Consider the following 24,892-nt stretch of genomic DNA (forward strand, 5'->3'; position numbering starts at 1 on the left):
CAGTCTAGCTTGCAGAATTCTCTGCAGAAGAGATTTTCACCACACATTTGAGATGTCCATGCTTTCCCCTCACACCGTTTAAGCAAATGTGATGTTTCCTCCTCCTCAATTTCCAGAAGAATCCAGTTGTTTTGAGTATTCTGCTTCAGTGCCCTCTAGTGTTGTGAGCATCTTCCCAGCCCATCACCATGTCAGTGATAAGACTGCACAAAGTCACACTGCCCCTTCACTTGCCCCATGTCCCCTGGCATCTTTGGCCATCATCTCCTATTTATGCAGCTGGACCATGTATTGCATCTAAAACAGCTCCAGAGAGACCCCAATCCCAGCTCCTGCTGGAACAGCACCTGGGCTCCCTGAGCAGCACAAAGCAGCCATCCTTGGCATCAAGCTGTATTAGGCAAACGTCTGGAGCACGGGACCTGTCACCTGTGAATGCTCTGTGGTGTATTAACAGCAGGCTATCTCCTCCCACCACAAAGAAAGTTTGCTGCCTTCTTGCTCTGGCTTCTGGCACCACAATTGCTCATGTGTTTTTAGTGAAGACACTCCGATGGAAACATTTTCACAACTATTTATTTTGGCCAAAGTTAAAAGGCATATTGGATCTTCGTAAGACATGGGAAACAGAATTCCGAGAACTCTAAAGGAACATTTAGCCAAGCTAGTCCATTTATTGAGCCTCTATCAACAAGGTTTTAATTGGGAACAAGGGAAAAGAACAACAAGCAACATACAAAATAAATACTGAAAACAGGTTCCCTTCACATTGATAAAGTTTTCTAGGGACAAACTTCAGAAGAGATAAAATGCATTCTAGTTGGAAGAACGTGCCTCAGGTTTATTAGAAAAAAATTCTTAGAGAAGATTCTCTTAAAAGAAACTATTTTCATACAGCACTACATTTAAAAACTGAATCATACACCAAAGAAAAAGCTGTGAGGGAGAAAAGGTTTATATTTACATATAGATCACAGTACAAAGCATTAGCTGGACTTATACTTTACATTTAGAGTTTATACCATTAGTGAGGGTGAGCTACGGACCAGGAGAGCTCTGAGCTTTTCACAGGGTTACACTAGTGCAGGCTCTAGGTGGATGTCCCTGCAGACACCTTACTTCTATCAGTCAGTATGGAAGCTGTGCCACAGCCCTGCCTTGGACAGGTAACTGTTCTGAGAGTGCCCACTGCCTCCAAGGCAAGCATTTATACAAACGAAGACAGCTTTGTTCTTAGCCTCTCCATGCTTGCTGGAAGAAGATTCACCATCTCCTTACTGAGTTCTAGTTCAGTTTCAATGGCAGGGACAGCATCTGGATACTTCTCACAATAGTCTACCAGAAATGTGTAATAATCCAATGATGTCTGCATATTTTCCAGTTGCTTTTTACTATCTGAAGTAATAAGCTTACCATATAGTCGTGCAATATGAAACTTAGCCACCATAGCAGGGCGAAGAACATCTTCCTCGAGTTTTTCAGGAAACACCTTATCAGGGTTCCTCAAAGAATCCAAGAAGAGTTCATAATATTTGATTGCAAACTGAGCCAGAGAATTAATTTTTTTAACTGTGTGCGAGTCTAGTTTCTCTAACCTGTTGCCAATAGCTACCTTTAAATCCATCATCTCATAATAGGTGTCAGCTAGTTCACACTGAAGCTGCCTACAGATCAACAGGTAGTACTGGGGGTTCAGGTCTGCATAGATGGGCTCCAGCATGTCTATTCTACGCTTGTGCATTTTGCAGCGCCTCTCATAGTCCTCTTCAAAGAAAGCAAGTACCTTAAACAGAGCACTGTGGTCCTGAACAATTTCAATATGGTCAGTAACGTAACCATCAACCTGAAAGAACTCTTTTGCTTCCTGAACATAGTTCTGACCAACCAGGAAGATTTCTCTGGCTTCTTGAAAATCTAAAGGATATACGCTGCTCACTTTCTCCTCCATGGCTAAGACAGAGTCACAAATATCACTTGTCCCAAAAAGGACAGCTTTTTTCCTGCCCTTCTCTTTCTCATCCTCTTCTTTTTTCCTTTGGGCTTTAAGTTCCAATTGCCTGTCTGGATCCAGCTCCCCTATGTTATCCTGAAATGAGAAAATATGCTAATTAAAAACGAATCTGGCTTATAAAGAGAGAAACTGAATCATTCTGAGTCACCTTTGAAATATAAACTAGTGAACAAGAAGACGAAAGAGAAATTGTTGATATATGAGGCCTTATATTAACAAAAGAATCCTGTAAATTACATAATCAATTCTGAAAAGACATAAAATTAAGTTGGTTTAGTCTCCCTACCCTGTGTGACAAAACAGACAAAGGAATAAATGTTAAGCCCAAAGGCTCTGCTTCACAAAGCGTTTCAGCAAATGCTGGTTTAAACATCTGAAGAAATACTTGAATGAATTAAGTGAACTGAATGAAATCTGAATTAATCAAATGCTTAAATGAATGAGAACATCAGCACAGAAAACTGTTGCATATTAAGACAGTGTTCTTACTAGCAGTTAAGTAAGAAGGAATCTGTCAAATCCAGCTGCAAGAAAGTGCAGCGGAGAAGAGGAAAAGTTATGAAGTTGCAATAAAAGCAATGCACTGATCACTCTACAGAGTGGATCCTCTATCTGTGCTTACCCTTAAGTGCTGCATTTAAGCCAAAGCATACCATGAACCACTTGCTACATTGCAAGCATTTGTTGTTTTGTTCACTGGGCAATAATTTATTCCTTGTTACCAACTGCAAATTGATTCCTCTTGCAAACATCAAAGCAGACTCAGCTTGCTGTTAGACAATGACAGCTACAGAACAGATTTGCTGTTACCTCAAGCAATTTCCGAGCGCTTTGCAGAAGATTCAGGCAATACTTAATCCAACACCTTGCAATTTCAGCTTTCCTCTCTGGAAGGTCCTGTTGGTCTGGCTCTGTTTCATCTGCTGAATGGACATTAACACAGAAAAACTTTAAGAGAAGTCCAGCACTCCAGCAAGACCCTCAAATGTTACATGCAAAGAATATACTTGTACTTAGTTTTCCTCATGGTTAGACAGAAATATGTTTTTCGTGTTAGTTTATGTAATAGTTCTGTAAACTGTCATTTCTGGTAGGAACCTGTAAAGATTAATATGGATTTGTCATGTATGAATTCTGAAAATAAATAGATCATAATGAATTTTTAAAAAGACCTTTAATCTTCAAGGTGTTTTACTGGAAAAGGTTTCCAGGTCTCTTTGTAGTAAGAGAAAGAAATCAGGATAATTCATTTTCTGAGATTCAGCTGTCTGCCCAGTAGTTGTTTGTGAGGATGATAAGGGCATTTCTACTGCAATGGGCTCCAGACTTGCTACCATAAAAGGGAACAAAATGGGGAAACTGCCTTTGGTTAAGCTACCTGGTACAAACATAAAATTTATAAGCTCTACAACTTCTGTATTTTTCCCCCCGAAGTCTCCCCACTACCATAAATAGCAGCATTGCTGATGACTTAAGATAACATGTTCATAAACCAAACAGATTTCAATGAAAACTCATTTCCCAGTCTCTGCAGAAGGCAGTGAGTGAGCTGAACAGCGAGAGGACATTCACACAGGACAGCAGCACTTCTGTTCATCTAATAAAAAGCCAACTTCAGACTCAGACCCCTGCACTCATTATCTTTCATTAGAGCAAATCAATTTCGATTAATGAATTAAGAATTGTTGCTAATCTAAGAACAGGCACATTTATTAATTATGTCTATGTTAGTTTATATTCCAATTAACATGATAAAACGAATGTGCTTGAGAATGGCCAACGCTGACTGTGTACTGGTCTTTCTGTAAGTTAGAACCTTCTGCAAGTCCACAGCCCAGCTCTCTGCCCATGAAAAGGAAGGGAAGGTAGGATAAGCAATTATTCACCAAAACAAACGGGATTATCACTACTCCTATGTGGAGCAGAAGAAGTCAAGACAGAACTCAGTTGACTCATACTTGCTTCCTCTCCTCAAATTAAAGCTGTATAAAATGGAAGCTTCCACTTGCCCAAGACAGACATAAAAGGGTGTGCTGTAGATAAGCAAAGACTAGGCCTAAAACAGAGCACTGACACTATCATGGAACCACAGGTCCTTAAAACTAAGGTCAGTTCTCTAGAAGTTTCTTTTACTGCTATTCACTTGGACTGCCAAGTTGTTCCTTTGCATTAATGCCCAAACAACAAGGAGGGCAACTCCAAAAACAGCCACTGATGATGCTGCAGCATCTAGCAACAAAACACAATACAAGTACCTTCTGGATTTGGGGTTTCAAAAGCCGCAGTTTTGCTCCCTCTTTTAAAGCTATTCCCAAGAAGCATCTGGTTTGGTTCACTGAATGACTGCCCCCTGATCACTGAGGCAAACTGCATTTTTAACACACGTACAAAGCCAAATGGATGAACAGAGGCGTTGCCACTGTTGAAGTGGATATTGTTTCAAATTTCACTTTTACTCTGCTATGCTTTCTGAAACACCAGAAACAAGTGCTTGACTTTTTCTCACAGGGGTGTAGTGATGCCTTCAGTTTCAGCTTTCACATTTTTCAGGCTCCGTGCTGCCCAGGGGTGCAGCTCTGAGCTCACATTCAGTGTCACTCAGCTCTTCACAGAGCAGGGACACAAAACAAATCCTTTTCCTGCTGAGGACCAAGGACAACCTTCAGGCCCAAAAGCACAAACAAGAGTGGACTGAAAGGAGGAACAAGGATGGGACCTCAAACCCTGAAGCTGTAATTGGACAATTAAACCCCAATATGCAAATGGACCAAAACTTACAAAAGTGTGAGACCTCGTGACCATTTGTCCATTTTGTGACCATTCTTAGTCCACCTTGGGTGTAGCCCTGGCCAGGCTCTTGTCCTGCCCAAGGTGTATCCCTAAAGGCCTTTCAATAATAAATACCTACTTTATTCTCTTAGCTCTGCCCAGTTTCTGTTTCAGGTCAGCCTTCCCAAGGCATCAGTTGCTTTTCAGAAACATTTAAATTTATTGAAAAATATTTTAGAAAATTAACACTGGAGTAAATTTTATACATGTTGTTAAACTTCAGTTTTAAACAGTAACACATAACGATGCTTAATTCACAGTAATTTTATTCAAAACTTTTCAATAAACTTACCATCTTCAGCAGATGACACCTGTCCAGCTTGGCTAAAGATGACACTGGCTGCTGCTAGACAGTGTCGAGCCTCCATAAAGCATTCCTGAGAGAAACAGAGCAGCGTTTAGCACTGGTGTCACTGGTGTGAGCAGCTCCAGCACTGCTCTCACTTGGCCAAACCCTCACCTCAGTGTGAGCATACATGACCACAAGGGAAATGACAGAACTGAGAGGCTCTGGAGCATATTCCACAGGCACAGGAAGAAAACACAAATTTTCCACACCTATCACTGAATAGAATATTTTCAGATTGTTTTTGCAGTACCACAACCACAACAGCCTTTCCTTTAATGCTGGCTATGCACACTGAACGTTCTGGCTGTTCTGCTCTCTGCTGCTCTGGCTGCCCCGAGGTGAAGGAAGTGATACCTTGTGGCAAACACTATCATGGGGTGTTGGTGGGAACAAGCCGGACGTACAAGCCAACACCTTGAGTCTTTACCCATATCTGGCACTGCACTGTTAAATAATTAGTGCTAGCAATGCATCAAAAATATATGAAAATTAGTTGTTCCTATGGAACAACAACATTAACTGCCTCAGGTGGGGCAGGAATCTTTTTAAGCATCAGAAAAGAGCATCTAAATAGCCTGTACTATAGAAATTCCTAAATAAAGCTGAAGCACTTCTTTAACAGTAGATTGTTTAGAGTTAATATGTGGGCAAACAGCTACCAATTCACATATTCACTTTAATGTTCACGTAGGTTCAAACAACTCTTGAGCACATGCTAAGGTACAAAGGACAACAATTCACAGTAAACAATAAGCCATACCTGGGCCCTCAGATGCTTTTTGTTTTCAAACTTTATTGTAAGAGAACAATATAAGAAAGAATTTTTAATTAAATTTTTTATTAGAACCCTAAAGTTTACTTAGGAACATGGCATCACATGACTGCTAGTATTTCATTAATTCTAGAGCTTTTCTCATGTCTACACCCCTGTTCATCTTCCCCACTGCCATTGCAACACCACAGGAAAGCCACCATGTCCTCTTCAAAAAAAACCTGACAGATGCTTCATGTCAGAAGACAACTTGTGGTTTTATAGGTGCACATTTTCAATTCACCTCGGAGCCCTGTCTCAAAGAGCTGTTTAAACAACTCTTTTAGTTGACAGTTGCACTAATGGTACAACTACAGCAGAGAAGCTCTGGCTGCATTACCTTGGAGAGATAGTACTGTGACAGAGTGGCAGCGTTGCGTGCCCATTCCACGGGGTAGTAGCCACAGTACTCGAGCTGCCGTTTCAGAGTAGTGTGGCAATACTGAGCAGCCTTCTCAATCATGTCCAGGTGCTGGTACACTTGTGCCAGGTAGTACAGAGTATGCGTGTAGGCTTTTTCAAATCTGGAAGAAAACCAACAGTCTCTTCAGATTTCTTTTTTTTCCCTCTCTAAATACACCATCATAATTTAAAAATAATAATAATAATAATGTAAGGATGCTGCTTGACACCCACCTTTTGGATCTTTCTTGGTCTGTGAGTTTTTCTTCTTCTGCCATGAAATGTTCACTGGGATCCAGGGGAGGATTTCCATCCTGCAAGGGTACATGACACATTGAGCATCCCACGTTTCTTACTCTGTGGCACAGTGCTCCCTCTCCTGGCTGCACATCTTTTACCATCTGCCAATCCCAAATTCAACAAAGCTTCACATAACCCATCTCAGTGCCACATCTCAGGAGCAATTCCACAGCACTCAGGAGATTTGGGGGATGAAAGTCACAATTCCACAAGGAATGACAAGGTTCACAGCTTGCAGGAGACTTTTGCTTATGTACTTTAAAGTAATGCATGCTGCCTGCACTGACATACTCAGCCAGGACTCCACTGGATGTCTTTATTTTGTACAGTAACATACTGGGTTAGGCATCAATCTAATACCAAGCATGCCCTCAAGTGTGAAACATTCCTTTGCCCAGCTGCACTGATCAGTAGCAAGAAAACATCCTGCAGGAAGTACTGCAGAGAACACGAAGTGCAGAGTGCTCAGCAGAGCTGCTGTGAAGGGACTCTCAGTACCCACAAGCTGGCAAGATCATTTACTCAGACAAAAAAATGAGACAACACGCAATGTCTTTGGAGGATGAAGCTGCTAAACCTTCCTATCAGGCATAACCTACATGCAAGTTATTAAATGTGCTCGTTCCCATAATTAGAAGAGCTTTTTTTTCTTTAAACCACGAGCTCTGCAGTTTCAAGAATCCTTACACTGATAACTACACACCTTTTGGCATTGCTGTATCCAAATCTGCCTTAAGACAATTGTCAATAATGTTACCAGACAGCTCACAGGCAACCCAACATATTAACATTGCTTATGGCAGAGCTTTATTAGCCTGTGCTTATCCCATTTTCTTTGCAATTGTGGATAACTTCAGGTGCCAATTCTAAAACACTTCAAATGAAACCATCTTTTAAAGAGAACTTCTCTCCCATTACGCAGTGCATCCTGGAGGGTGTCCAGCGTGTCTGCCAGCAACAAAGCCCAGGTTAGTATGCAGCTTGTCTAGCCCTTTCCTAACCCCGTTTCTTTCTTAGCCCAAGAAAAAGTAAGGCAACAAATAAAAAAATCAGTTTCAATAAATACTTTTCATGAGTTAATACACACTTAGGCAGGAACAAGAACAAGGGCAGAGAATACACTCAGTTGACAGGGAAGAACACATACTGTGTTTGTACTGCCTCTCATTAAAAATCCCTGAATGGACTTGTTTACTTGCTTTCAATTAGAAGTGTTTTACTCATCTTAATGAACAAATGTACCTGAAACAGATAGTGACGAATAAACTAAAGCATGTTAGAGGCATGTAGATTTTCGTATATGATCTTTTAATCTGTAAGTTTCTGTTTACACCTCATTAGTTTTTAAGAGGTGAATTTATAACTCTTCCTCTTGATTTCTTTAGATACAAACGCTCTAACAAGATTTGGAGTATATTCTGGCAAGACTAGAGCTATTCCTGCAAACAGAAGAACTGAAATGACACAGTAAGCAGAACTCTTGCCTCCTTCCTGTATCTACAGATCTATTTCTGATATCAAGCCTTATGCCTTTACTTATCCTCAGAAAGAGCTCTCCAACTCTCCTTTCTAAGTGGACTTCATTAGCCCAAGCTCCTTGCCTTGGTTTTGCTTTAAGGGGGGAACCACCCTGTCCAATTTATAAGTTAATTAGACCCAGTCAGTAACCAACTAAATCCACCAGCTCAGGAAAATGTCTCCATCATCAGCAGTTTACCAGACTCCCTGACAGAAAGGCTTCCTGATAGGCTAAAAATGGGGAATGTTAAGAAAAGTATATTCACTTATTTATAATTTGTGAAAGACAAGTGTTGACATCATTATATAAATCTGTAGTTTTGTCTAAAAGAAAGACTTAAAGCATAGTTGTGCTTGACTACATAATGCCTTGAACTGTACATGGCAAATAATGTTGAGAGAAATCAATGATTGGAAACAATCATCACACATATATAACCCTAGTCAGGCAGCAAAGCCTCAGAAGATATATTCAGTAACCACTACTAACAAAAATTTAAAGTTTCCAAAAAGTCTACAATGCAAATGCAAAGTACCTGGCAGCACTTTAATCCACCATAGTACCAGTTTAATTTCATAATCACTGGAGCAAGCCAGAAGCTTCTGGAAGTCGTGTGATAGCTGGGGCTGGGTATAAATACCAAAGGTGAACATGAGGAATTAACTAGAGAGAGTCTGTAGAGAGATGCACTATCTCTGGTTAGACCAGCTGATGCAGGGAGCAGGAGACAAGCTGACAAGCTTTTCTGCACAAGTGGGGCTTTCTTCTAGAGCCACTACCTCCCATCACTGTAGGCAGCACGGCTGCAAAAATGGAACAAGGGCAGTAACCAACCAATAAAGACTCGCCCATTCTAAAAACCTCCACAAGTGTAATCAGTAGTCTAATCCAACTTCATGGGAAGACCAAACTGAACCTGTTATTTCCTGAACCTAAGGTCTGTCCAACATATTCAGCTGTCCTGAGACACAGCTACTGCTTCTTGAAGGCCACAAATGTTTTCAGCCCACTCCAGAACTGTCCCTGAGGGAAGTCAGTGTAGGAACAGCTTTGCAAAGAGCTTAAAAACAGCACAAGGGAGCCTTTGTAGGATACACAGCAGAATCCCCAGCTCCAAAGGTTGTTTAATATGCATGAGAGGGTTAGCTGTCTGTGAGACTGTCCTCTTGGATGTGGAACTAAACTACTTGCCCCTGCAAAACACTGCACAGTCAGAGCAAGCCATGCAAATATTAGTTTTGTTTCCTTTTCCCACTGAAAGCAATGGACATTTTTATTGCATTTCCAAGATAAGATTTAATAATAGTCCTCATTAAATCCCCAGTTCTACCAGGTGTCAATTTTCGATTATTAAAGGGCTTTCAAAAGGGATCATTATTTTTGAGCAGTATTATTTTCTGTTTTGAAATTAGCAAGTAATGCTGTAATTTGCCTTGTCCTATACTGCAGTACAACTTGTATCACTTGCCAAAAGTATCACACAGCAGCCAGTATAAAGCACAGAAACTCAGAATTCCATTGCATGTTTATTTCAAAGATTACTTAACCTGCAAGTGGCACATGAAAATAAGAAGTGCCATGATATTTACACATTACCTCTTTCATGTATTGATTATACAAGGCTTCTGCAGATTCCAAGTAAGTTTGTGCAGTTTCAATTTCATCCCTTTGAGACCACAGGATCCCCAGATTGTTCTAAAGGTAAAGAAAAAAAAAAAGTCACATTCCATTTACATTACACATTTTTTCCCAAACAATTGATCAGTCTTTGCCCTTATATATGTGTATTCTAACACAACGAATTTCAAAAAACAGAAATTGTACCCACACATTTCACTGTGTGTTGCTCAAAAGAGAAGGGGTTTTCACAGAGGAAATTTCACATAAAAAATTCACCTCACAGTCCTTCTCTGTTTACTCTGCTAGATAAGGACTAGTGTATTCAAATAATGAGCTTTTTCCACAAAATATGTTCTGCACAGCTTTTACATCACATACAAATATCATAAAAAGAGACAAGAAATCAGAAATTTGTTAACATGACTCCACAGAAAAAATTAACAGGAAAAAATGCTAGGAATGAATGCTTGTGTATTTTCAACAATGGAAAGAGATAAAAAGCACCTCTGAGATCCAAGTTATAGACTACTGCCTTCAAATTTAAGTTAAATCAATGTACATAGCAACTTACTCCATCTGTGAACCCCACTTTGACAAAAAGTGCCCCCGATTTTATTAATAAGATGAAGGTGTTAATCTATGTCTCATGTGCTAATTTAAATCCTAGGCAGTGCTGTTACAAAACTCAAGAGGGCTAAAAGAAAACCCCCAAAACCTTCAAAATAATTAGAATGTGTAGCTGTATGCCAGCCCTGTCCCTTTTAGCTCCATTCTACTATTTTTGTAAGAAAGCACATCACATGTTGTTTATGAACTGAAACACTTTGCCGAAGGCCAAGCAGTGGAACGGCGCAGATCCCATTAGACTGGGAACACAATCTTATGCAAAAGCTCAGAAATCAGAAGTGGGGCTGAAGAAAGAGGCCCAGCAGGAAAAAGGAATGCTTGTTCCTACAAAATAGCAATCAGTGCCGTGGCAACACACTCCAGACAGCCCAGAAGGTGAAGTCCTGCCACTGATGACAATCCCTGCTTTTCAATCCAAAATGGTTTAAATTAAATACTCAAGGCTGCTCCAGCCCTGGGACCGAGGGCTGAGGGTTCATTTCCCAGCGCTGTGCTCAGCTCCACACCTCGGGACACTGCCAGGCAGGAGCAGGCCCAGCACTGCACATGCACAACCACCTCTACCCTGCTGCTTCCTGAAGGCCCCGAAACAGCCAGGCATGCAGACTTGGGCTAACAGAGACAAGAGCTGCTCTCCAGCACACCAGTTCACACTGGAACCTCTGGTGCTGAGCCACAGAGCCACATCTCCCCAGGAACATGTGGGAAGAGGTTACCTCATTGCAGCTGGAGAGATCTCCTCACCTTACAAAGGGTAACAGGCTGGGAGCAGTGTATCCAAACCCTCACACTGAAGGACAAGGAGCAGATGTAAGCTCACTGTTCCAGACAACACAGCTAATTCAACCAGTGTTAAGACAAGTCATCGTTTCATTTGCACCTTTCCACATCAGCCTACAATTCCTTGACAGTTTGATGAGGAAGTGCTGTAGAGCCTTCTCTAATTAGGGCAACCATTTCTGACAGAGATATCTAAATAACTGCTCCATTTCATGTGGGGTCTAGAGTCAGATACCTAGGACACCTAACAATACACCAGCTACCATGACATAGTGATCAAATAAAGGCCCTTCTGAGAAGCTTCATGTAGCAAGAACTAATTTTGATAACACTGTTCCCTTCTTCGGAATAAAGAGAAAATATTATTACTTCAGTCACCAACAAAACTCTATTCACCCATCTGGGACAAAATGTAACAGCTTAAAATACAACAGGCAATGCTGAAAAGCAAATAGTTTATCGTTTCAGGATAATGCATCAATAAAGGCATCTCCCGATGTCACTTTGACAACGGATGAGTTGAGGAATTGCAAATTAATTCTGTAGTGAGGGTTTTAATTTATTCTTGCACAGTTCTTACTATGAGACTGCAAGCCTGTCCAGAAGAGCACACTGCTCTGTCAACACCCAGTTTCAAGGAGAATATATTTTAGATGCTCTGAACACCCAGAAGCACCAGAAGGAGACTCAAAACAGGAAAAGCACCCCTCCAACAGCCACCACCTGTGAATGATTCCTTCCAGCAAGACCTGAACGCCGGGGCTGCTGTGTTTATTATGGTTAAAGGAGCAGCACCTGTCAGGCCACGGCGGCGCCCTGGATCTCCTCGCAGCCCACTGCAGAGAGCACCGGCACAAGGCCCCGCTCCGCCTGAGGCCCCGGCCCCACGGACACCCCTGCGGCCCCCCAGCCCACCTGGGCCTGGATGTAGAGGGACACGCAGTCCGGGGAGAGGCGGTGCGGCTCCAGGAGCTGCGTGCAGCGCTGCAGGTGCTCCTCGCCGGCCGACAGCTCCTCGGTGTCCGTGTGGTTGACGCCCAGCTCGTACTCCAGCACGGCCCGCCGCACGGCCAGCACCGCCTCGCCGCCCTCCTCGGCGGCGCTCAGCAGCTGCTTCACCTCCTGCAGCAGCGCCCGGGCGCTGTACTTGGAGCGGTACGGCTCCGTCTCGGGGTCCTTGAGGGACTCCACGGCCGAGAGCGTGCGGGCGGCGCGGAACTTGGCGCACACCGCGGGCCACCCTCCGCCCGCCGCCGCCATCTTCCCGCGCGCGCGCCCCGCCCCGCCCCGCGCCGCCGCACGCGCGCGCGCCCGGCCCCGCCCCGCGCCGGCCCCGCCCCTCAGGCGGCGCCGTGAGGGGGGCGGAGAGCGGGAGCGGCCCGCAGGCCCCGCAGCCCCGGCACCGCCAGGAGCGCTCCAGGAACGGCGCTCAGGGGGCGATGTCCAATTTCTCGGGAAAAAATTTATTTAAGAACCCGATTTTTTAACGCTGCTTAAGAGGCAAGGCGTGGTCGCTGTCCGTGTTCGGATGAATTTTTGTTCCCTCAAGTGCTGAGTTTCCAGGCATACCCACCAGGACACAGATGCCTTACAGGCAGAAGCTACTTTGCTGGCCAGAAAAAAAATCTCCCAAAACACCCAGTCATTTCAGCAAACATGATTTTTCGCCATCCTCAAAGACAGGCTGCTTTTGCAAGGAATAAAGACAAAGTGGGGTGTCTAACAGGCTTTTACTGTCTCATAAAACTCAGCTCAGTCCCATTATCTGTAGCAGAGGTTCATGGAGTGTTCAGTTACAGTCCCCGATTTCCACTCTTGAACCAGCTGTTTCTCTTGAGGTCTCCTTGCCTGCTGTTTCCGAACCTGGAGAACCCTCGTCCCGCCTCCTGAGGATATTCTTCCAGCTCAGGCAACTCACTGGCCACCGACAGCTGCCAGCGCCGCGTGTCCCTCCACTGCTCCTGAAACCAGACCAAGGGAACCAGACTTTATGGGCCTGCAGGGGTGTCCAACGTACCCGCAGCATCAGAAACAACAAAGGCATTTCCAGACAAATCCCACCCCTGCCACAACAGGCCATTAGATCCCCCTTGGGAGACACTCACAGTCCTGGGACAAAGGATAAACAATCACAAGGGACAAGTCGACAGATAACTGGTGAACTATCAAATACACTGGAGAGGCCAAAACACAGACTAGCCAAAGACCACAGAATTTTGGTTAATGAAATCAGGTAATATCATGGGAACAGAAATGAGAAGCAGCATGGCACAGTATTTTGTACTGACTATGCTGTGTTCTTTGTATTCACTCTGTTGCCTACACAAAATCCTTATTAAACGACAAACCTCGCAAACCGCCCCATACTCAATCTCATATGGCAGTTGCCAATTTTCAAATCACCAGGTTTTAAAGCCAGCTCTGGCTATACAAACATACCTGTATATTACTCAGTTCATCAACAGGGATATCAAAGCACACGCCCTAACAAAACAAACAAGACACAGATTTACAATGAAAGAATAAAAGCTTCAATAACCACTCCCACTACATAGATATTAATGATGCTTTTTTTTTTTTAGGAGGCAATTCCTGCATTATCATTTAGGAGTAACGTCACTAATAAGTCTTTTAAAGCACTCAACTAATATCAATGTCTTTTTTTTCTAGATAGCATATGCATAAACAGCATACTCATGACAGGTTACCATTTCCTGAGAAGTGAGATTGACTACGGACAGTGCAGTACCACCATTCTGTACCAGTATTTCAGAACTCCAGCCTCAATCCCTGCACAAACCGGCTACGTGTGAACAAAGCCCCAAATCCCTTCATTGCCAAGGCTGGGCCATCTTACCATCTTCCCCTTGAGGAAGCGCATTGCAGACACTTTGTTATCGACTTCCTCCCCAAGCTGTTCCTTCAGTCCCCGCCAGGCATAGCCCATGGTATGCATCTCTATGGAACACTTCAACACCATCGTCACAAAGCCCTGCAGGAAACGGAGAAAAATGTTTAACAAGGCTAAACTTGGTCAAACCCACTGCTAGAAAACAGATTAAAAAAACCCCAGACTGATACAAGAACCACACAATGAGCTGGGCCATATTGTCCCTAAATGCATTAGGAAAAAAAAGTGTTGTACTTTCCTTCAGTCAAGATCTCTCTGAGATCAGACAATCACATGCTATACTTGCAATATGACAAATGCAGGAGGTTCCTGCTAAGGGGGAGCTAAAATAGCACAAACCAATCTATTTGCTTGTAACATGTCATCAGTTAAACTTTCTTAGAGCATCAAAGTCTTCTGTCACTTCAGTCTCTGGAGAAATTCTTTCAGTTTTCATCACAAGAAAATTTACTGATTCCAAGTTTCTCCTGAGAAGAGCTGATTTCAGCTAAGAACAAGCAACACAGCAGGAGCCTGGGGGTAACAGCTATTCAGAAAGCCAGCTGAAAAAGCCTGGGAAGGAGATGCCACACACAGCCTGGACACAGGCAATTCATGCATCCATCCTTGCGTGTTTATCATTACTTACAGCTGTTGAGTTGAGCAGGGAGCGCTGCTGGATGTGAGCTGCCCCAGAAATGTGTGCCAGAGCTGCAGCCAGGGCAGCCACCGCCCCCTTCTCATCTATCAGCTCCTCAGCTGATTTTCTGAAGTAGTCTACTGCAGAGGGAGGAACGGCCTCCAGCAACCTACACAGTTACAAGATGGGTTTAAAGAGACAAGAAAAGGCATTGACAAAGTGCAGCCACGTTTAACACACCCTAAACTGGTTATTTCTGAAAAAAGCAGGGGGAAAAAAGATAGGAAACAACGAACAGCTACTTCTGTAATGTTATTTCTGGTACAACAGCTCCCCCCATCATTCCTCAGTGAACGCAGTGAACCCAACACCATGCCCATCATCTGCTTTACGCTGGTCAAATCCTCACTATAATGATCTGCTTCAAGGCAATTTCCACCACAGGGGCAGCAAACGTAAACAGAGCTGCATGGAATAAAAGCCACAGCCCTCAGAAATAATACAAAGAAACACAAGCCAGGGCTAAAACACCCTCACAACTGCAGAGTAGCTCCTCATTATAACAGGTATTGCTTTTTGCACACTGCTTCCACTACCCCATCTGAGCAGACAAAATCAGTTTCCCGTCATGACAGTAATTCCCTCTTCTGTCATTGATCTTAGATTTTATAAACAAAGGTTAATTTTTTGCAAAAGCTTAGAGAACATTATGTTCTGTGAAAAGGTCTATGTTCAGCACAGACATTTACTGTTACCATCTTACGTTGTCTATACAAGAAGCAGCTGACTTCTACAATACAGGCAAAGCCATACTCACAGGCCTGATCCCTTAAAACTTTGCATTAAGCTCTAAGCATCTGGAGCAACAACATCTCTAAACCTTTTTTAAGAACAGGCAAATAAACTTACTTTTTGGCATCACTACTTGAAGCTTTAATTACATCTGTAGCAGAGGGAACGCCTACACGCTTAAAGGTAATACCCTGAAATCAAGACAACAAATTAAAGGTATTTTCAGCAGTCTGCAACTCAATCTGTCTAAATCACATCACTGAGATTTCTATCTACTGTTTGTGAGATCAACATACTCTTTACTAAGTCATTTAAAAAGCTTTGAAGTTCCCAGCTTTGTTAATCTGGAGCTACTTTACTCCATGCAGACAGTGATGCAAGGCACGGTCTGCCTCATGCATTCCTGTCCCTGCCTGCCTGCTGACATCCAGAGATGACTGCCAGCATGGGAAAACTCAGGCAATGCAAGAACACGCTGGTACAGAAACATTTACAAACACCAAATATCAGCTCTTCAGCTCTACGAGTCTATGGGACTGGAGAGTCCCATTCTGGGCCCAACAACCCACGATTACAGAGTCTAAGAGAGGCAGGGTCCTTTTAGGAGCTGATTCATTTCCTTAAGCAGAGGTCTGAGGTACAACTCACCGCTTTGTGCTCAACTTGTTTCAGAAGATCTTCTTCTCTTCTCTGAAACAAACAAATGCAGATGCCAGTCCGGCCAGCTCGACCCGTGCGTCCAGAACGATGGATGTAGGAATCAACATCCTTCACAAATTCAGATCAACACGAGAAAACCTGGTGTTATTTAAGCTGCTAGCATTTCAGATTAAACTCAAGCCAAATTCAAATTCAAAAGCTTAAGGAGTGACACATTATGTGTTTATACCCAAACTTATAACTACACATAAACCACTCAAGTTTGCATGTGCTCTCCCACCCAAAGTATGCTGCTCAGCTTGAACAAACACTGCTTACAGACATTTTAATTTTTTTAAATAAAAAGCTCCACTAGAGTTTCAAAAGATGAAAAAGGCAACAGAAATATTTTAGAATTTTTATGAAACTCAGCAACATTCAGAAAGAATTCAGAGAAGCTGCACAATGTCAAAATCTATCTTATTAGATTCCACAGTAAACAAACCCAAGACTTTAATCAAAGCTCAAACTGTAGAACTACAAAATTTTAGACCTCCATTTACAAAAAATTCACCCAATTTGTGAACTGGAACAGAACATACTTCTGATGAAACAGAGAAATAACCCACCATTCTGGCACAAAAAAAAGTTAATACAATTTAAGTTTCCTCTAATAACTTACTTTCGGTGGTGAGCACTGTATAACAAGGTCAACCTCAGGAATATCCAAACCACGGGCAGCTACATTTGTTGCAATCAGCACTTCAAACACACCGTTTCTGAAGCCTTTTAATGTAATTTCTCTCTGTTTCTGTGGAATGTCACCATGCAAGGACTGGGCATCCTGTCAATGCAACAAGCCATTAACATGACATTTAATGGGAGTCCAGGCTGCAGCATCTAAACATTGACTGCAAACCCCAAAACACTGTGCAGAGCAACAGAAAATAATTACATAGCTGATACCAAAGGAATATAAAGCATCCTGCTACTTCCTTTGATCCTTCTCTGGGATTTGCCATGAAAGCAGCATGGCCAACAGGCAGAAATTAGTGCTGCAAGTTTTTTATGTGGATGGTATCTGAAATTTCTCTAATACTAAGCAAGACATGTATTCCCACCACTGCTCACTCTCCATAAATCAACATTTATTATCAAACAGGATTTTCTCTGAAAAATATGCAGCACTTTTCCTCACATTCAGAGAAGGGCAGTAATTCAAGCAAGCAGAGAAGACCTGCCCAACAGATCACCTGCATTCCAAACTAACTCTTAGCAAACCTTCCAAGGACAACAAGACATTTCATTCTGTCATCTTAGTTAGATTTTCCTGAATGACTGTTCAAAGACCAAATTGCCATTAAGAGATGGGAATCCAAAAACCACACCAATAGAAGATGGGACATGTCCCTTACACTAGCTCCTGTTTCTTACAATTATTACTTCAATTATTATTTCTTACAATTATCTCCCGGTTATTCAGCATAGGCTGTGTATTACCTATAGATCCGTGTCCTGCACTATTTTAAAGCTGAAGAACACAGTCTTAATCTCTGTCAAGAGGATATTTTAACTTCAAAGATCAATTCCTAGAAACTTAGCTTTCACAAGTCTTGAAACAACCCAGAGAAACAATTTTCTCCACTCAGTTGCAACCTCCTATTTCTTTCAGGGCCTTCAACCCCTGCCTATCCCAACCACTGCTCCCCGCTCAGCCCCAGTACCTGTTTGAGTGAAGCATTCATAGCCAACTCATTCGCTTCCTTTTTGGTCTCACAGAAGACAATGGTCCGCCCACGGCTGCCACTGTAGACCTGAATGATGTCCCCAAGAACTCCTGCTCTCTGAGATGAGCGACACTGTATAGCCAAGTGCTGTTTGGGAAACAAACAAGAAACCTACGTAAAACCTAAACCATGTACAGGACTGGCAAATGAACATAAAAAGCATTTCAATTTTTTTTAAGCTTGCAAATGACAGCCCCCACCTGAAAGCTTTGCTTACAAAATCGGGGTCAACTATGTGAAAAGTCATTTCATATGTTCATTTATAAAGTCAATGCATAACCCATTTTACCAAGACCACTTGCTCTCAGGACCTGCACTGCTCTGCAGCAAAACAACTCACTTCCACTGTTGTGGCTGTCCTCTGAGTCTTCCTTCCAATCAGGTCAATCTGTTCATACTCATCTCTCATGTATTTCTTTGCTACATCATAAACCCATCGTGGACAAGTTGCAGAAAACAGCAGTGTCTGCGGGTTGTTCTCGGAGCCTGGAAGGAAAAGCCATTGACTTCAGACATCTCAACAGACCATGACACTGGAGAACTGATAAAAAAGCTGCTCTCACACTGACAGGTTTCTATGTGCACCAAGTCTGTACTAGATGTGAGGCAACACTACCAGCAATCAGCTTTCCCTGCCTTTCAAACCCATAGTGATAAGTCTTGCTCTTAGTAAGCGTTGAGATTTCTATTTCCAGTAATTCAAGCCTTTCCAAAATTCTGGCATTGGTGAAACATGGCAAGGAGCCTCACACATTCAAATAACCTCCTTCTGCTCCGTACCTGGTACCTGACAGCTTTGCTGAACACCCACTACATCAGAAAAGAGCAAATACTCCCTAGTTGTCAGCTTTGTGTGATGACAAGTGTACAGACAGACCATAATCCTAACCCTCAAGTCACTTCTCTCAGAATAAAGAACACTAAGGCTTATGGAGTCGGGTTTGCTGCTTTTTTCCCTTTTTTTTGACTCCACTCCTTCCAGAGATGCCACTCCAGCCCTTCAGCCTTCTGTCACCTCTGTTTGAACCTTTTCCAATTCTACCTTGCCCTTTTCTAGCATGACACAAAGAATTTAACTTAGAGGTACACCAGTTGTTTTCAAAGTAGCATAAGTTTGTTTTCTGCATTGTCCCCTATTCCTCTCCTGATGTCCGAGTTCACCTTTCTTATAGGAGGATCCCAAGATCTCTTCCACTTGTTCAGCAAAGCCCATGTCTAACATATGATCCACTTCATCTAAAACAACGTGCTTCACGCTGCCCAGTTCCAGCTTGCTGTTCTGAATGTGGTCTTTGATACGGCCAGGAGTTCCCACCAGAATATCGATGCCACTCTTGAGGAGATCAACTGGAAGACAGAGAAACAAGGACAGTGTCAGACTGCTATGAGACAGCAGGATAAAAAGTTTGCAGTACACAGCAACACTCCTCATTTTAGAAGCAAAAAGCTGCTGCCCTTTAACCTCAGAATAAAGCACAACATCCAAAGGGAACAGACACAGAAGTTAACTGCAGTCCTAGCTGCTCTGTCAGGAGTACCAGCCAAACCTCACTAAAGTTATAGAGAAATACACCAATTTCCAAGCAGAATCAGCTGACTTTAGAAACCTTCAGCTTTACTACCTGGAAACACTTCCATTTTCCAGCTAAACTTTGTCACAGCCACCTCTGGAAACACACAGAGCCACAGGCACATACATAGTTACCCCCTTTCCATGGACTGTCACCTAGTCCCGGTCTATGTCCACACAAAAACACAATAAAGAAGATATTAACAGGACACTTCACAGAACTACAATCATTCTTTTCCACAAAGATTTATTGGAACAAAAAGAATTCAACTCAGGCTGTGTGCTTGCTTTGAAAGCCAGCTCCTCACTGAGCTCAAAGTCTGAGGGGGCAAAAAGCCCATTTTTACTTTTGGAGGGCATTTGGAGAAAGTCAGCTCCAACCCATTAGCAATTCCATAGCAGTTACTTACGCTGTTCTTTATATGGAGTTCCTCCATAAAAGCAAGCAATTGACAGTTTCTTTGTGAGATTCTTGAAGTCTTTGGCTACCTGAGTGGCCAGTTCCCTGGTTGGAACAAGAACCAGCACCTGAAGGGAGAGAAAAACAGACAAAAATCCAGTTGTGCTTGGGAGAAGAAGAAAGAGAAGAAGGAGAAAATAGTTTACTTCCTTTCAAATAGCTTGCACTCCCACCTTTACTCTACACTTGTTGCAGAGGTGCCCACAGTGTCCCACCATCCCAGCAATATTGACACTCCCTGCCACCTGGAGGGTGCACAAGGAGCCTCAGAGCCAGCAAGAGGGAACAAGGGGCAGTGAAACACAATAACCCAGACAAGAACAGCCATTTTCCTTCTTATGTTAGAGCCAGATAAAAGACACATCAGCTACATCACTAAGGGCAATGAAGGTGCAGCTCAGCAGTAAACGGTAGGACAGTCACTAAATCTGGTGTAGTAAGACTTTAAAAGACACATAGCGTGATGCACTCCAGCCATACATCGTTCCTTTTCTCCACCAACCTGCCTTCCTCCAGTACCTACCCTTCACCCCAACATTTAAGAGTGAATCAATAAAACCAAGAGCTGAATTCATCTCTTAAAATCTTTCAGCCAGTAAGATTTTTAAATTTATGTCGCCTTTACAGTTAATAAAACAAAAGGATAAAGCAGGCAACGAATTTGCAGACTATATATAGTTCTGCAGTCTAATGATAAATATATACACTGCAATGGATGGGAACGGGAACAAGTATCTGATCACTGGCATCTGGTTACCAATTCCACCTCTGGTAAACATCACTTGCATCTCTTGAGTATGCAGATATGAGAGGGGGGAAAAACCCCAAAGCTTTCAGTTACTACAATAGAATTTACAGTGAAAAACAACCTCAGTGAACAGAGCCAAATCCAGGTGACTCAAACATCACCTCAGAACAGGAGGGGACTGAACCCCAAAGCTGTATGCTATGTGCCCAAGAACAGCAGCTTGGAAGTTCCTTAGACACTGCTGCAATGCCCTGACTGTTCGCCCAAACACAGTCACAGGAGACCCCAAACACAAAATGTGTCATTACTGTGATGCTGCAAAACTGTCACACTCTATCTCCTGATCTAAGCAAAATATTCAGTACTACAAAAACCAGTAAAGGGCAAAGAAGTCCCCAATTAAAAACCTCAAAGCAACAGTAAAATCACTTTCAAAACCTGCCACGCTCTAAGGATTTGGTGTAAACCCTTAAGTGCAAGTTACTTTTGGTGCACGGCCTCTTCTCCCATCCTGTGAGACACTTTGAAGTTTTTCAATCAGTGGAAGAGCAAAGGAAAGGGTTTTCCCAGTTCCTGTTCGTGCTTGAGCGATGACGTCTTTGCCATCGTATATGGGCTGGAAAGTCTTCACTTGCACAGGGAACAGGTATTTTACACCTCGAGCTGCAAGATAATTGAAAGAGGTTTCACTAAAAGGTGAAGTAACAATTAGAAGCCCTTATATACAAATTGCCCAAATATGAAGGGCAACCACTGCAAATCATGTACACAAGAGAAACTGCAACTTAGAAGAAAACTACCTATCTTTATTCCTACTCTAAATCAAAAGATATTCCACCCACACGGTGAGTGTTGAGTATCCACGATAAAATACAGTCTTCTTTGTGATGAACAGTTTAAAACAACAGGAGAGGGAGGAAAAAACTCAACACCTTTTTCCTGATACAGCTCAAGATTTTGTGGTAGCTGGGTTATGAAGGCAAGAAGGTGATGATGGAGTTTGTTTCAAAGCATTTTAAAACCTCAAAGAGATTTTGCACAGTGGAAGTGAAACAACCCGTCCAAAAGAAACTTCAGAGCATGGAAAACATAAAGCAATAGGGAGAATTTTTTCCAGCCAACAAGAATTGCACATATACCCAACAGAGGGAACAAGAAGCCTACAGCAATTACTTCCTCAACAAAACTAATCACAAAGAGATATGAAAATGCCCCAAACTATGAGAATAACCCTAGACAATGCTCACACAAGGCAAATAATCTTCCTATACAAACCTCCATTAGGCTTGCCTAAGAAGCAATATTGTAGACAGCAAACGTAAGAGCAGAAACAAAGATATACAGAACGATGCTGACAAGAAATGTGTCTAGAATGTGTATCTGGGAATAACCACTCCATGAAGAATAATCTCACCTTAAGGCATCTGACATGGAACAAACCAGAAAACTTTTTTCTACTAACAACAGCAGCCTCTCTGAATCCACAGTGACTGCTCATGTCATTCTTATGGTACAAATAATAAATACAAATAATACAAATAATATTGTGTTACAAATGTAACACAATTTAGGACTATTTACCCTTGGCTTATGCAGGTAACAGAGCACAGTTCTGAACAAACATTTACAGAAATGTATTTAACCACATGAACTAACCTGTGAGAAGTTTGATAGTGTTTTGTGAGAGAGGAAAATTAGAGAAGGCGCCTTCTTTCGCTTCTTCTGTCAGCTCCTAAGAGGACAAAAAACAAACAGGAAAAAGACTTAGTAGCCCTCCAAGATGAGCATAGAACATACCCTACACAGTCACTCAATAAAAGCTGTGCATTTGCTTTACAACCACAGTTTAACCAGATACCTTCTTTATATTCAATGAAAAAGAAAACACTTTTGATATAGGCACTTGTACATACATGCTTGGCAAGACAGGAAATGGAAACCTTGTTAAAAATCTTAATTAGACTCGACTGAAACCACGACAAAACTGTGTTTCACAACAAAATGTATCTGGTGTCACAATTCACTGTGCAAAGCAGGATTTTCCCTCTAGAAGACACATATGTGGTACAACATATGTACAACATATGTGGTACCACATAAAGAGCTTTGAACTTTACACACGAGCAAATACTTAAGACACAAAATTTGGCTTTTACTTCAGAGATTCCAGTACATCACATCGTTACACCTGAGGTACAAAAAGCACTCTCTTGATCGGTGTTCCCACTTTAGACACAAAAGTACTCATAGAAAGGCCGTGCACAGGGCCCCCTGCGCGCTTGTGTGAGAAGCGGGAATTAATGAGCATAACTCTGGCTTTCCACTACAGAACACTTTGCCAATACTTCTTCAAAGGTGCTGCCACCAGAGAGAGAAAGCGCCATCACAGCACAAAGCAAGGCAGCAGGGAGAAACCTTTGCGCTGTGGGACACAAACAAGCTGTGACACGAAAGTAGCACGCATGGAAACTGCTCCCCTAGCCAGCCAGCTTCCCTGCAGGAAGCGCTGGGCATTGACCGGGCGGGACAAAGCACGTGGAGAGCAGCTCCCACGTGTCGGTGCATGGGCTGCCAGCCTCACCCAGGGCCCGCAGCCCGGGCGGGAACGAGCAGGATGCCGGCAGGGTGAGAGGCATTCCTGATGCCCAGGACCAAGAGCCGCGCATCCCGGGCGGACAGCGGCAACTCGTGCCTACGGCAGACGCCTCGTGCTCCCACACTGTCTCGCAGCTCAAGTCTACACACAGCGCGCACCACGTGTTACTAAGCCCAGTAATTCCAGCAGAACGTTAATTAACCAAGACAAAGGCTCTGCGGGCAGAGCATCCCTACCTCGGCGTCGCCGTCCTGCTCTCCGGCAGCCACGCTCTGGGCGGCCGGGGCTGTCACGCTGCCGCTCACAGCGGAGGAAGATTTCACCGCGCGCTGGGACGCGTCGCCCTCTCCCACTACACCATTGCTGTTCTCCTTGACTTTTTTCGTCTTCTTGGGCACGGGGGGCTCGAAGTCGCCGTCCTCCAGCCCGCTGTCCTCGGGCTGCTCCTGCTCGGCTTCAGCCTTACCGCGCCGCTTCGCCTTCACCTGCCGCTTCACCTTCTTCTCCGGCGTCTCCTCCTGCTGCGGGAAAGCCGCGGTCACACGGAGGGACAGCCGCGGTCACACGGAGAGAAGCCCTTCCTCCCCCTGCCCGCCCCCAGCCGACTCCAAGCCCCCCAAGCCGGTACAAAATGGCCGCACCCGGGCCGCACGTGGCGCTCCCACCTTGACCCTCCTGCGGCGGCCGCGGCGCAGCGGCTCTGCGGCGGCCGGCGCCTGCGGCTCGGCGGGGCTGTGCTGGGGCTCGGCGGCGGGCATGGCTGCCGGCTGCTCCCCGGAAAGGTACGCGCTGGCCGCGCTGCTGCCAGTGCCGGGGCCGGTCTCGGCGCGGCGGCCCCAGGACGAGCGCCCCGCCCCGGCGCGCAGGAAGTGAGGAGGACGAGGCGGCCCCCGGGGCAGCGCCGCCGCCAGCAGCACCAGCGGGCCCGCCCCGGCCCCGGCGCCGCACAGCCAGCCCAGCCGCCGCCCGCCGCCGCTGGCCGCGGCCGGGGCCACCGCCCGCGCCGCGGGGAGCCCGAGCCGCGCCGCCCGAGCCCACACGGCCCCCATGCAGCCGCCGCGCCCGCACCGCCCCCGCCCGCCCCTTCCGCCGCGCCGGCCCCTTCCGCCAGCTCCTCCACCACCGGAGCTCTCCTCAGGGCCCGCTCAACAGGACAATTTACACGGGCCTGCCCTGGTCCCCCGGTGCGCAGCAGGCCAATAATGACACACTCGACGGAGACCTTATTGACTTCAGAGCTGCGCAAACCCGGGTGCACAATGTAGCATCACCATCGGCTCCTGGCGCCGTCATTGATACACGGAAATTCTGGGTTAGGAATGTGCCCAGCACAGCCCCTCCGTAGGGATTGGTTAGTACTGCCATGCAAATTCAGTAATCCCAGTAATCCCAATCCCACTAATCCACATATTTGTGGAGAAGGGTCTTGACCTCTAGGTAGGCGTCTTTCTGACCCATAGCTGTGATTTTTTTGCTATACCAAAACATAGTTCACCCATAGGATACACAGACCTTGAGTATT

General features: G+C 44.2%; 2 protein-coding genes across 4 annotated transcripts; both read right to left on the reverse strand.

The window, feature by feature from the left end:
• Nucleotides 1-556: 556 nt before the first annotated feature.
• On the reverse strand, nt 557-12,551 carry KIFBP (kinesin family binding protein). Of its 2 annotated transcripts, none has more exons than XM_063406371.1 (7): nt 12,164-12,551; nt 9,818-9,916; nt 6,637-6,716; nt 6,341-6,524; nt 5,133-5,217; nt 2,822-2,931; nt 557-2,086 (listed from the first exon to the last, which is right to left on the reverse strand). In XM_063406371.1, the coding sequence occupies exons 1-7, from the start codon at nt 12,506-12,508 to the stop codon at nt 1,208-1,210; spliced, it is 1,782 nt and encodes a 593-aa protein (XP_063262441.1). In that variant the 5' UTR covers nt 12,509-12,551; the 3' UTR covers nt 557-1,207. The 2 variants fall into 2 exon arrangements, with proteins under 2 accessions (XP_063262441.1, XP_063262440.1); XM_063406370.1 differs by having other exon boundaries at nt 2,822-2,934.
• Nucleotides 12,552-12,695: 144 nt separating this feature from the next.
• Nucleotides 12,696-24,454, reverse strand: LOC134555040 (nucleolar RNA helicase 2-like). Of its 2 annotated transcripts, none has more exons than XM_063406369.1 (15): nt 24,036-24,454; nt 23,607-23,888; nt 22,431-22,506; nt 21,259-21,437; nt 19,977-20,094; nt 19,158-19,343; nt 18,337-18,482; nt 17,934-18,083; nt 16,892-17,053; nt 16,219-16,338; nt 15,688-15,761; nt 14,788-14,947; nt 14,106-14,240; nt 13,688-13,732; nt 12,696-13,209 (listed from the first exon to the last, which is right to left on the reverse strand). In XM_063406369.1, exons 1-15 carry the CDS (start codon nt 24,417-24,419, stop codon nt 13,042-13,044), a joined length of 2,385 nt encoding a protein of 794 aa, XP_063262439.1. In that variant the 5' UTR covers nt 24,420-24,454; the 3' UTR covers nt 12,696-13,041. The 2 variants fall into 2 exon arrangements, with proteins under 2 accessions (XP_063262439.1, XP_063262438.1); XM_063406368.1 differs by having other exon boundaries at nt 23,607-23,891.
• Nucleotides 24,455-24,892: the final 438 nt, after the last annotated feature.

The sequence above is a fragment of the Prinia subflava genome, chromosome 9 (genome assembly GCF_021018805.1).
Source record: "Prinia subflava isolate CZ2003 ecotype Zambia chromosome 9, Cam_Psub_1.2, whole genome shotgun sequence".
NCBI classification, from domain to species: Eukaryota; Metazoa; Chordata; class Aves; order Passeriformes; family Cisticolidae; genus Prinia; species Prinia subflava.